The 13,362-nt window shown below is 52.2% G+C and overlaps 1 protein-coding gene across 1 annotated transcript; it reads left to right on the top strand.

Annotated features, from left to right (window-relative positions):
• Positions 1–5,425: 5,425 nt before the first annotated feature.
• Positions 5,426–12,747, top strand: LOC113914612 (solute carrier family 22 member 6). The gene is made up of 10 exons (XM_027580005.1): positions 5,426–6,036; positions 6,395–6,498; positions 6,750–6,904; positions 8,107–8,275; positions 8,770–8,893; positions 9,046–9,161; positions 10,235–10,449; positions 10,552–10,660; positions 11,988–12,191; positions 12,466–12,747. Exons 1-10 carry the CDS (start codon positions 5,668–5,670, stop codon positions 12,551–12,553), a joined length of 1,653 nt encoding a protein of 550 aa, XP_027435806.1. The 5' UTR covers positions 5,426–5,667; the 3' UTR covers positions 12,554–12,747.
• Positions 12,748–13,362: the final 615 nt, after the last annotated feature.

The following is a 13,362-nucleotide window of genomic DNA, read 5'->3' as shown; positions in this document are numbered from 1 at the left end:
CACTAATTCCACCATGACACCCCACCCTCATGACCTCATCTATCCCCAGTTACCTTCCAAAGGCCCCACCTCCAATTGCCATCACACTGGAAGTTAGAGCATCAACATACAAATTGGGTGAGGACGCAATAGTCCATAGCAAGTCCGGTGCTTGGAAATACCCTGTGTGCACGATGCTGTGTGTGCACGTATGTGTCCCAGCATGCGCATGAGCAGAGGATGAGACAAGCCCAGAGCTGCTGCAGACGGAAGCCTGCGCTGCTCCAGTCCCAATCTGATCCACCTGCTTGCCCCAGGTCTCCAATGACGTCCCAGGCCCGTGCCACCAGACAGCTCTGTGTCCTATTTAAGTGAGAAAACCACAGCCATAGCCGAAGGCCACCAATGTCACCCCATGTGCCCCGATTTCCCTTCAATCCCAGCAGAAAGTCCATCCTCCCACTGGGGCTCTGCATCCAGCCCCTCCGGAAAGCAGCCTTCGGATGTCTTCCCCCTCAGGTCTCCTCCACCCATTTGCTCTCTCCTGGCTCATTTCTCATTACCAGTCAGATAAGCTCTCGTCTCTCCTATCTTAACGAAAACCAACCAAACCAACCAGTTCCCCTTGGAGTCATATCTCCCAGCAGGGGCCACACTGTCTCGAAATTTCTCCCCTTTGCAACTAAACTTTATAAAGGAGCTGGGTGCCTCCCTGGCTTGTACCTTCTAACCTCATACATCTTCAAACAGCACTCTGGCTCTCCCCTCTTCCCCAAGAGAGCTGTCACATACAGCGCTCAGCACCCCCAGTGCTGAACCCACAGGTCGTTTTCAATTTGTGTTACTTGGCCTCTCAGCTGACTTTGGTCCTACTGGCCTCGCCCCCTTTCCCGGTTTCTGAGATGCCAGGGGCATGAAGCTCCCTCCCATACAGCAGTTGCTCTTTCAGCATCTCCTGGAGGGTTTCCTGTAAATGCTACAAAACTCAGCTTTGCCTGTCCTGCCCCCACCCCTTCCTCAAAGGTCAACATCCCCAGAACCTGCCAACTGAACAGTTACATGACCTCTAGGTCTGGTCATGACTGACTGGACCAGAGGCCCTCCTGATCCAAGTTTTGTTCATCATGTATTCCCTCCTGGGCTGGGAATCTGAGTCACAGAGGTTCTAGTCCATGCCTTGGCCCTTGTCCTGGGAAGGCAAGTTAGCATGAGGGTGGGCTGGCCCCGATGCCGGTGGGTCAGAGAAAGCCGGTTGCAGAGAAAGAACAAAGCAAAGGGCACAGAGAAAGGAAGAACCAAAGACACAGGGGCCCAGACAAAAAGACTCAGTGAGACTATTCACATTGATTCTTAATGGATTCCAGGTCCTCCTCAGCCCTGGATATATTTTCTGACCCTGAGCTCAAGAAAATATCCTGAATTCTCTGAATAGCTTTTGTTTTGTTTAAGCTAAACTCAAGAGTTTCCAAACCAAACAATTCCAAAAGCAGCTCTTCTCCCTGTATCATCTCCTGAACACTGACCTTCCCCAGAGTTCCTTCCTAAGACCCCTTCCTCAAATATTCTTTACCAGCACTGTCCAGTGGAACCAAACCACTTATATAATTTAAAATTCCTAGTAGCTAGTTCTTAAAAAGAGGTAAAATTAATTTTAAGTATGTACATATGAAAATAATTTATTTAACCCAAAATATCCATATATTACCATTTCAACATGTAATCAACATAAAGATTATCAATAAAGATATTTTACAGCCTTTAATTCATCATAAGTCTTCAGAATCTGGTGTGCATTGTACCCTAATAACACATCTAAGTTGGGAATCAAGAGAGCCGAGTTCTAGATGGGCTTGCTGTGTGATCAAGGACAAATCCATTGCCTACTCTGGGCCTTGGTCTCCTTATCTGTACCATGAGAAGTTTTCATGTGAATGACAGCATTCGTCTTTGATTGTATGTGGTTCTGTGGCTCTTGGCCAATCAGAAGTCCCGGATTTGACCCCTTCTTGGTGAACATGGCCAGAACTGAAGTCCACATTCCAGTCAGTCCAGGGAGTCCAACTCTGAGTATTTAATGACCCAGAATGTCCCTAAGGGATAGTTCTCATTCTGCCAATCATTCGCTATGGTAGCATTTCCATCCAGAAACCCTCCATGAGCTGGGAGGCTGGTGGGAAGTATCCTTACTAGCCAGATGATCCCAGGAGCCAACCACAATTTAGTCCCTGGAGCCTCCAGTTGAAACTTTTCCAGGCTCAGCCTGGCTTGGAGCTAGTCAGGCACTAGGGAGGGGGCTCTTCTCAAAGGCAAAGCTGGGCACATGCTCAGAAAGGGAGGGTGCTTGTAGAGACCATCTCCCCCACTGCCCTCAACACTCCTCCCACGCCCCCACGAGGGCACCAAGTCCTGGCAGGAGATTGGCCCCAGAGGCCCCAGCTGTTTGTCCAGCTGTCCTCACATCCCCAGGCCACAAGGCTCTTATATACCTTGGCCTGGAGAATGTTGTCAGGCATCTGGACACCCACTGGGTCCCAGCCCAGAACCAACATTCAGGGGGTGGGGGTGGGGGGGAGCTGGGCTGAGTTACATCCCTCTCTGAGCCTCCCTATTCTCTTCTGTACATAATGAGACTGGATGAGCCCTAAGGCCTCTTTAGCTGGGCAGTGCACACCTCTAAATCAGCAGGAAACAATCTGGCTTTGAAGTTAGACAGAATAGATCTGAAGCAGTCTAAGACTTCATGTATCCCAGCACCTCAACAGACAGTAAACACCCTCCCAACTTAATACAAAAGTGTAGTTTGTGTAAACTGCACAACAATAGCAGGGCATCTTAAGTCCTCACAGGAGACGTTGGGAATACAACTGCTTCCCCTCAACAATATGACTTGGAGATTTATGCCTGGAAGAACTGAGAAATTCCCCCTCCCTTCATGGCCCTTTGCATCAGCTAATTCATACGGGGCCTGGCTACCTCCCATAAAACTCCAGAACCCTAACCATCCATGCTGTTTAGATATATGCCAAAGTATCTGATGAAGTGAGGTGGATGGACAGTCAATACAAGGCAGGTAACAGGGAGGGACAGCCAGAGACCCCAAATGGAAACACACCACAAAGAATAGCCTGGCATGAAACCTCAAACCAACAATCGAGTTAGAACATGGTAGAGAAGAATGTTGGCCTGTACCCAGAAAGGTTGGGGTCCTGATTTGAATCCTCCAGTGATAAAACTGGCTAGGTATGCCTGGGAAAGGAAAGGGCCACCATGCTTCAGAGTCCAGGCTACTCTGCTGTACTCCAGCAGAACGTGCAAACATTTTCCCTACTCCAATAAGAGCATGGGCATTCTTAGAAATATTCTGGTAGGAGTCATCTGTATGCCTGGAATATCCTTGGCCAAGTGGGTATGGGATTGATCACTATTCAAAATAAGTCTGAGACATCTCTTAGGATAGAGTTTCCCAAACTTAGCACTAATGACATTTGGGGTCCAGAAAATTCTTGATTATGGGAGGCTGTCCTGTGCATTGTAGGATGTTCAGCAGCATCCCTGGACTCTACCCACTGCACGCCAGGATTGCTAACCACCCCAGTGATCTGATGAGATCTGATTGGCTGGATCATGGGTTGGGAATGCCAATAGAGCATGTTGCAACTTCTTGCTTTTATTGATTTTTTTTTTTTAAGTAAGTTCCACATCCAATGCAGAGCTCAGTGCGGGGCTTGAACTCACAACCCTGAGATCAAAACCTGAACTGAAATCAAGATATTTCATCGACTGAGCCACACAGGCACCCCAACAGCTTCTTGCTTTTAATTTTTACCGTGCATAGTATATAAAACATGGACTCTGGAGTCCGTTTACTCGAATCTAAATCCAACCAAAAATGTCTCCAGACATTACCAAATGTCTCCTGGAGAGTGGAAGGAGTTGGGGGGAATCACCTCCAGTAGAGAACCACTGTTCTTAGGGTAAGATGTGCTTAGGCCTATTTTCTCTCTAAAATCCATTTGATAGTCTCACCTTTTTACCAGGAACAAATAATAAGAACAGCTCATACTCACTGAGCTCTAGGGCAGTGGCTACTTTAAGATCTTTACTTAAAGGATTCACTCATTTAACCCTCAATAAACCCAACGAGGCAGACACGACTATTATGCCCACCTTACAAACAAGAATACCAAGAAATATAGGATTTTGGCAATTTGCATTCACTACACAACCAGCAAATGTGGAATGAGGATTTAGATCCAAGTAAACCGACTCCTGAGTCCATGTTTTATATACTATGCACTATGCAAATTAAAAGCAAGAAGTTGTTGGGGTGTCTGGGTGGCTCAGTCAGTGGAGCATCTTGATTTCAGCTCAGGTCTTGATCTCAGGGCCGTGAGTTCAAGCCCCACACTGGGCTCTGCACTGGGTGTGGAGCCTAGATAAAAAAAAAAAAAAAAAAAAAAAAATTTAAATTCAATAAAAGCAAGAAGTTACAACTCACTCTATTGACATTCCCAACCCATGATCCAACCAATCAGAGCTCATAGAAGCCCATCCAATCAAAACTCAGCACAGTCCTGATCTTGAGGGATCAGGGCTCAGAAGCCAAACCGTTAGAGGAAATCAAGTGATTATCTTAGAGTTGTGGCTACAAATAAAATAAGTTCATGCTCAACTGAAACAATGAAAACAAAAACAAAAAAAAATTATGGACAGAGACAAGACAAAGGGAAAATTTTGAATCAGAATAAGCCAGAAGGTAAAAGCTGAGACACTGCAAGAATCGATCTACATCACGTATGATGTTGGTCTTAAGTCCCAGTCCTTCAAAAGTAGCCTCTGGCCTCTTTAGTTTCTTCCGACTGAACAAAGCTGTGGTCCCATAAGATCTGAGTTGTCCCCAGGAGACCAGAGACTAGGGCTGCCAATTTTAGCAAATAAGAATACAGGATGCCCAGTTAAATCTCAATTTCAGATCAATGAATAATTTTTTAGTGTAAGTATGTCCCATGTAACATTAGAGATATACTTACACTACAATAAAATGTATTTGTTGATCTGTTACTGGGAGTTCTGTATTTTCTCTGGCAACCCCTCCCAAAGACAGACTGCTTGGATCCTATCCACTAAAAAGGACAGAAGTCCCTTAAGAGGCCACCACACTTCCCGGAGACCTGTCTTCTCACTAAAAGGAAGACAGTGAGGTCCCACCGGCCCCCTCTGGCCCCCAGGTGCCCAGACACGCCCTCCTAGTACATCCCGTCTCACCACCCCCACTCCAGTCCACTCTCCTGCCCTTTATACCCACTTGGAGAATTTCCACTGACACAAGGATACTCAGAGGGTTAATCCTTCTGATACCAAGTCACACTTTAACTCATTCCCTCCAGGCCAAGGATTAAATCCTGCCCATGGAGGGGTCAGGGCTACCACAGACCCTGAAAGCTGAGTACCCCACCCCCAAGTGAGGGGAGGCTCAAGGGAAAGGGAGGGACAGAAGACGGAGAGAGCAAAGGAAGGAGGGGCAGCTAGCCAGGCTCCTGTCCCCCCACAGAGCCAGCTCCGAGTCAGCTCTAGGAACAGTCAGCTGCAGAAGCAACAGCGGCTTCTCTCCTCTAGCTAAGGACAGCAGGCACACGGACTCACAGACAGAAGTCCTCAGCCCCCAGCCGCTTGGCCGGGCCTGGCCCCATGGCCTTCAACGACCTCCTGCAGCAGGTGGGGGGTGTCGGCCGCTTCCAGCAGATCCAGGTCACTCTGGTGGTCCTCCCCCTGCTCCTGATGGCCTCCCACAACACCCTGCAGAACTTCACTGCTGCCATCCCCACCCACCACTGCCGCCCGCCTGCCGACACCAACCTCAGCAAGGACGGGGAGCTGGAGGCCTGGCTGCCCCGGGACAGGCAGGGGCAGCCGGAGTCCTGCTTCCTCTTCACCATCCCCCAACAGGGACCGCCTTCTCCCAACGGCACAGGGGCCAACGGCACGGGGGCCACAGAGCCCTGCACCAATGGCTGGATCTATGACAACAGCACCTTCCCTTCCACCATCGTGACTGAGGTGAGGATACCTGGGCCCCCTGCTCCAGAGGCCAATCAGACTTGCCTTCCCCTCTGAGACAGACAGACAGACAGAGGCATACACACACACATGCACATGCACACAGACTGTCTCAGATTCTCCAGAGGCCAAGATGGGAAGATGAAGAAAGGGGTTCAAGATGGGGGCCTTTACAGAAAAGGGGAACGTCAGAGTCAAGAAAAGTCTCTCAGCGACCGGGACCGGGGAAGCAAACAGCAAAGGGAAATGTCAGGGGAAGAGGGTGACATAGGCCTCAGAGGGCCAGCCCAAGGGAGGGGAAGGGGAGCCCGGCGGCCCAGGCTCATCTCCGCCTGACCCTTGCCTCCTCTCCCCACAGTGGGACCTCGTGTGTTCTAACAGGGCCTTACGCCAACTGGCGCAGTCCTTGTACATGGTTGGGGTGCTTCTCGGAGCCATGGTGTTCGGCTACCTGGCAGACAGGTCAGTCCTGCATAGAGCCACCCGGCCGGGCTGGGCCTGAGCCTCAGCTGGGTTCATGGGAACCAGGTGGGAAGTTGGCCTGACCACCTGGGGCTGGTCTGAGGACCTACAGGGCCAGCCTCAGGACATGGCACAGGTCCTCAAAAGACCACCAGCCCAGAGCCTCCCCCAGGGCAGGCACTCCTCTCCGTACCTGGCCTGGCACAGTCAGCCCTCAGGATCCCTGCTGCTGTTCTCCCCTCCCCCCACAGGCTGGGCCGCCGCAAGTTGCTGATCTTGAACTACCTGCAGACAGCTGTGTCAGGAACCTGTGCTGCCTTCGCTCCCAACTTCCCCGTCTACTGTGCCTTCCGGCTCCTCTCCGGCATGTCGCTGGCTGGCATCTCCCTCAACTGCATGACACTGAGTGAGGGATGCCAGGAGGGCAGGGCAGATCCCTACCCACTCCTCTCTGACCCCCCAACCCAGCAGCCCCTTTTCGGCTGCCTCTCCCAGCCAATCCCTCCCGAGTCCTGCCTGCCCACTTTTGGGGGGCCAACATAACAGCTTTTCTCCCAGACTCATACCATCCTCACCCCTCATTTAGACACGACTGCAAACTCCATTTTAAGGGCCAGGCAGTTCCCATAAATGACTGAAGCCGACTGGGTACAAGAGGCATTAGGGAATGGTGAGGACTGTAGACAAAGGAGGGTCACAGCCCCATCCAGAGGGGCCACAGTCACTCAGCTGTTCCAGCCAGAAGGGTCAGGGCTGTCAGATCTTACCGCCTCCTCTTTATTAATGTAAAATACCCCAGTTTTGTAATGTTGGAAATTAATTCTAATATTTTTAACATAGGGCAAGCCAGCATCATGTACACCAAACACATTTATGGCCTGAGCATGGTCTGTCCATGAACCATCAATGGGCATCCTCTGATAAATCACCCCCTTCTCCCTGGTTCTCAAAGGAGGAACCTGAGACTGGGGACAAGGGCAAAAATCTACCCAAGGTCATCCCTCAAGCCCAGAAGGGAATCTATGGATTGGGGGTTCTCTGGACTACAGAAATGAACTGTATGGGGCCAGGGCCAGGGCAAGACACCTAGAGAATTCAGCCCCAAAACCCAGTCTACGTGTCCAAGTCATTGCCCCAGCAGCCGAATTAGGAGCCCACAAGGAACAAAGCTGGGCCTCTTCAGACCACAGCGAAAGGTGGTCCCACTCCCACCTTGACTCTACTGGATGGAGGAAAACCACTGTCTCTTCCAAGCTGCTCTGGCCACTGAATTGGCCCAGGCTGAGGGAAGCCACCACTGAGTGGTCAGAGACACTTTGAAGGGAAAGGGGGCCCCGGCCAGGACAGTAGGCTGGGGAGCAGCAAGACACAGCGGGAGAGTGGAAGGGACAATTTCTAGGGATTCCAAACCCATCTTCCCATTCCTTCCTCCACCAAAAGTCCCCTACTTCCCCCATCATGGCACCCATCTTCATTTGATGTGTCTTCCACTGAGCCCCAGGACAGATCAAAGTTTGGGTGGAGAGAGGGGTCTTTGCCTGGCCCAGGGGTCTCCACCCGCCAGGCAGCCCAGTCAGCGGCACCCCTCTGTTCTCACCCTCTTTCCAGATGTGGAGTGGATGCCCATCCACACGCGGGCTTGTGTGGGCACCCTGACTGGCTATGTCTACAGCCTGGGCCAGTTTCTCCTGGCCGGGGTGGCCTTGGCTGTGCCCCACTGGCGCCACCTGCAGCTCCTGGTCTCCGTGCCTTTTTTCGCCTTCTTCATCTACTCCTGGTGTGTGGGGCCCAGGGTGGGCAGGGGTGCCCGAGGGCTGCCCAGAGGGCTGCAAGGGACAAGACATGCCCCAAATCCCACTGCACACTCCACCACACAGAATCAGAGAAGGTCAAGGCCCGAAGGTCAGACCCAGGCCAGTGCCTCCGTGTGACAGACGGGAGAACTGAGACTGGGAGGAAGGATCTGCCCCCCGCCCCGGGGATCCTGCTCTCCAGCTCCCCCCGCCGCTGGCTCTCCACCCTGCCTGCGCTGCTGCCTTTACCCAACACCTCAACGCTGCGCGCCTGGGTTGGGGAGTGGGTCATCACCAAGCTGGATGCTGCTTTGTGGTCCCAGAGAGATGGATCTGGCAAAACGCCTGGGTTCCCAGCCTGAAATGAAATCCCACTGCAGTCCCCTGGGAAGCCCACCCCCTGCCCCCAGCCCAGCCTACTGGAACTGAAGCCATGTTGACACCTACCCCCCACCCCCCCACCCACCCCCGCTCCCAGGTTCTTCATCGAGTCGGCCCGCTGGTACTCTTCCTCTGGGAGGCTAGATCTCACCCTGAGGGCCCTGCAGAGAGTGGCCTGGATCAATGGGAAGCGGGAAGAGGGGACCAAGCTAAGTATGGAGGTGAGACCCACCCCAAGACCTCCCACGACACCCCACAAGGATTCTACCCTCAAACCCTGAGCCCAGGTCTCAGAGGGCTTCCCTGAGTAAGGGGTTAGGCTGGGAGGAGCTTCTGGAGGAGTCCAGGCCCTGAGCCCTGCCCATCCTGGCAGGTGCTCCGGGCCAGTCTGCAGAAGGAGCTGACCATGGGCAAAGGCCAGGTTTCCGCCTTGGAGTTGCTGCGCTGCCCCGCCCTTCGCCACCTCTTCTTCTGCCTCTCCACGCTGTGGTAGGCCCAGACAGACGGAGCCATAGAGACACAGACAGACCAAGAGACAAAAGGCTGGCTAGGGAGAGAGTGGATGCAATGGGTGGAGGAAGCCAGAACAAAGGGAGGAAAAGTCAGCAGACCTCCCATGAGAGGCAGTAATCCTCCACCAGGGACAGTCTTGAAGAACCAGATGACCTCCCCTCAGTTTGCTTCCAGTCCCCACACTGGGCACCAATCTCTCTATCTTCTTCTCCTTTTATTAACTCTGTTCCAATATGAAAACACCTCATCAGGATTGGTGAGCCCCAGAGTCAACAGAATTACATCTTGAAAGCAGAGACCAGTCCAGCTTGCAAAACATTTGGAGACTTTACTGGCCTTGCAGGGCCTGCCAGAAACACAAGCACGGGCAATAAGATGCCTAAAACTCATCTCCAGAAGTACACGTTGGCCAAGGCTGGTATCAGCCAAAAATGTCCTTTCCGGTTGCAACATTCCCCATTACCCTTCTGAGATGCTCCCCTCCTGAGCCCATCACCAGAGTAACCCCATGACAGTTAGGTGAAGCATGGTCAACAATTCTACCAGTGAATTTTTTCGTTCCAATTTGGCATTTACTCAGGTTGTGGGTCTTATCCGATAACCTGAGCTTCATTTTGTGGGCTCCTGACATGTTAAGAAGCACAACCATCCCAGAACCATGCACAGGTCTGCAAAGCCTGGCCTTTCCTAACACCTTGACCCTAAAGATGCGGCTTGAAAATCCACCTGCCCTCAGCCCAGTATCAATAGATAAGCTAAAGTATCAACAGATAAGATAAAGATTAAACCTATATAAATCTTACATGACAACTAAGTGAAAATCCCCTAATACACTGGGGATCCTAGTTATCAGAAGATTGGGAAATTTGGGGTATTGGAGGACCCCACACTTAGACTAAATGCATACTAAATGTCTGAAGAAAGATTAGCCAAGGCAGATTCCAGCTTCTGAAGCAGGGTCATAGTGTAGCTCACCCCTATTTTGAATGAGCAGCCCCCCCTTTAAGCCTTCCTAACCGACTCCATATCCTTCATCCCTCCCCCACTAGGTTTGCCACTAGTTTTGCCTACTACGGGCTGGTCATGGACCTGCAGGGCTTTGGGGTCAGCATCTACCTAATCCAGGTGATTTTTGGTGCTGTGGACCTGCCTGCCAAGCTTGTGGGCTTCCTTGTCATCAACTCTCTGGGTCGCCGGCCTGCCCAGATGGCCTCACTACTGCTGGCAGGCATCTGCATCCTGGTCAACGGGGTGGTACCCCAGGGTGAGCACCCACGAGTACCTTGGTCCTTCACCCTCAGCCCTATCCCCAGATTCTCAGCCCCCACTCCCGAGCTCCCACTGATCCCCTCCTTTCTTTCTCTAGATCAGTCCATTGTCCGAACCTCTCTTGCTGTGCTGGGGAAAGGTTGCCTGGCTGCCTCCTTCAACTGCATCTTCCTCTATACTGGGGAGCTGTACCCCACAGTGATCCGGTGAGTGGAGCCTAGTGGGAGGGGTCTTGGGACAAGACATCCCCCCCACACACAGAGGTCAGACCCCAGAGCAACACCCAGTGTGCCATAGCCCAAGGCCCCCTCCCAGCACCCATCCGTGCAAGGTGTGTATCAGCTGCTCAGTATACACTTTGTGGCTAACACAGATGCACCTGCCCACTAAGCCCTTACCTGATCCAAGGAAAAGATCGCAAAAGGAGCCACCATCTGGGGCAGGGTTGAGAGCCGAGAAAACACATCTCAGAGGCAATTCATCAAAGTTCCCCTTCCCCCACCCCACCTTGACCTCCAAAGCCCAAGTTAGAAGCTGCCACCAAATCTAAATTTCATCTATAAACCGAGTGGTACGTCTGAAACCAAAGACCAAACAGGAAAGTCATTTCTTATCACAAGAGCCACATTTAATAATGCTGGTGCTTGGTAGCTGTATGGATAAACACAGCACTGCTTTTTGAGAGCCAAAATTGGGGGAAGGCATTTTTGCATTGAGAAAAAAGAAACACATGTCTATTTTAAGAATGGGATGAAAAATTCACATGAGATGTCAAAGAAAGGCCAGGCTTCCCTAGGCTGCTGGGAATGAGCAGGGTCATGGGTGCTGTCCTGCGCCCTCACAGAATTTCACGGGAAAGAGCAACAGTATAAATCACTTACTATGCACCAGGCATCTTCTTAAACTTTTTATAAATATCAACTCATTGAATCCTCATGACAAGCCCATGTTACCAATGAGAAAACTGAGCCACAGGAAGGTTGAGTGACTTGGCCCCACGTCACACAGCTTGTAAGTGAGGAAGCTTGGATTTGAACCCAAGCGGTTTGTCTCCTAAGTCAAAGTTTTTAACCTCTGATCTCTCAGAGAATGTTCTTAACATAGTCTTAACATGCAGCTTCCAGGTCCTCTCTCCTGGGGATTCTAACCCAATAGGACTGTGTGGGCTGGGGCAACTAGAACTCAAAGTCCCCCAGGAGATCTGAGAATGATTGGTCTAACTTAACTGTCTCATTTGACAGCTCAGGAAACTGAGGCCCGGAGAGGAAAAGGGACTCTTCCTCGGGTCGCATGGCAAGTTAAGGGCAGAGGCAAATTTCAGCCTCCTGATTCTCTGGCCAGAGCCCTTCCCACCCTGTTATTTTGTTTTGTTTTAATCTCCAAAACAAATGCCAGATTGGTTTGCTAATCAAAGGGAAAATTGAGGAGGGACCAGGGGGCTTCATCCTGAGCTGCCCTGACCCCAAATTCAGCCAGCACCTCAACATTCACGCTAGAGCAATGAGTGACAGCACCCCACCTTGGGCCCTACAGGCAGACAGGCATGGGAATGGGCAGCACCATGGCCCGTTTGGGCAGCATCGTGAGCCCACTGGTGGGCATGACTGCTGAGCTCTACCCCTCCGTGCCTCTCTTCATCTACGGTGCGGTGCCCGTGGCCGCCAGCGCTGTCACTGCCCTCCTGCCAGAGACCCTGGGCCAGCCACTGCCAGACACCGTGCAGGACATGGAAAGCAGGTGGGAGCAGGGACTTACCCCGGGTCACACGCCCAGGCTGGGGTGGCACCGAGACTCAAACCCAGGCCTCCTTGTTTAGGCCAGGGCTCTTTGTCCACTTCCCCAATTGGCTGGGGGTCTAGAGTCCTTCCTGGGGCTCCTGGCTCCAGGGAGCAGTAGATGGGGCAGAGAGATGGGAGCTGGGCACGGCTGAGTGGAGACTCCCGGGAAGGCCCCAGCTCCTAGCCCTTGGTCTGGAGGCTGCATACCCAGGACACCGCTCTCCTGCCCCCAGGAGGAGAGGAAAGCCAAGGCAGCAGGAGCAAGAGCAGCGGAAGAAGATGGTCCCACTCCAGGCCACAGCACGAGAGAATGTACTCTGAGCACTGGGAAGGGGCCTCACAGAGCCCCAAAGGGAGTGAGGGTCCTACAGGTCCTGAGCCACCCCCTCCGGGAAGGGAAAGGGGAAATGGCGGCCCAAGGGTCCAGGCTGTGGTTCAGGAAAGCACCTCCCAGGGGTCTCCTGCCCTGAACAGATTCCACCAAGACCGCGTCATTAAAAGGTTTGTGTGCAGCATTTCCTTTTATCTCTCTTGTCTCGAATGTAATAGCCGCTCCACATCAGCCAGTGGCCCAAAAGTCCATACAGTCCAGTCCCCTGCCCTCCACCCCCAGGACTTTATAAACCATCCCAGAGAATTGGAGAATCTCTTCCCTGGACCCCCTCCCCTGCCCCTCTTTCCACCCTTTTCCCTCCTTCCTTCTCTACCTTATTCAAATATTTCTGTGAGTTTTAAATGTCTTATGCTCCTCCCCCTCCCTAGCGGACTGGAAATTGACAAGGGACTAAATGAAAGCAGCCAATCAGAGGCTTTGTTTCAGGCTCCTCCCCCTCAGTGAGGGCCAATGGGAACCTCCAGCAGCCAAGCGGGAGAGAAAGGACCACAGAGGCTGTGATGTCAGGAAGCTGGCCCCTGCTCCTCTAGATTCCACCAGGCTCCAAACTCAAAACCAGTTTGCCACTTCCAGCTCTGCGGCTGGAGGTTCTGCCCACTAGATACCCTAACATTCCCACCACCCTCCATGGATATTCTTTGTTGTTCTGCCTCCTGCAGGCCCCGGGGGTGGGGGGGGGGAAGGCTAGTGGAGACAAGGGAGGAGGGAAAGGGGAGCGTAGGACCCAACCAGAGAG

Source organism: Zalophus californianus, chromosome 11 (assembly GCF_009762305.2).
Source record: "Zalophus californianus isolate mZalCal1 chromosome 11, mZalCal1.pri.v2, whole genome shotgun sequence".
In the NCBI taxonomy this organism is placed as follows: Eukaryota; Metazoa; Chordata; class Mammalia; order Carnivora; family Otariidae; genus Zalophus; species Zalophus californianus.
This window is presented reverse-complemented; position numbering and strand designations above follow the sequence as displayed.

Excerpts from the sequence above, each read along its gene's own strand:
- LOC113914612 (XM_027580005.1), top strand. The coding sequence starts at position 5,668 with ATGGCCTTCAACGACCTCCTGCAGCAGGTGGGGGGTGTCGGCCGCTTC. Across the intron at positions 8,276-8,769 it reads GCCTTCTTCATCTACTCCTG|GTTCTTCATCGAGTCGGCCC; the intron begins GTGTGTGGGGCC and ends CCCCGCTCCCAG. Across the intron at positions 12,192-12,465 it reads GTGCAGGACATGGAAAGCAG|GAGGAGAGGAAAGCCAAGGC; the intron begins GTGGGAGCAGGG and ends TCCTGCCCCCAG.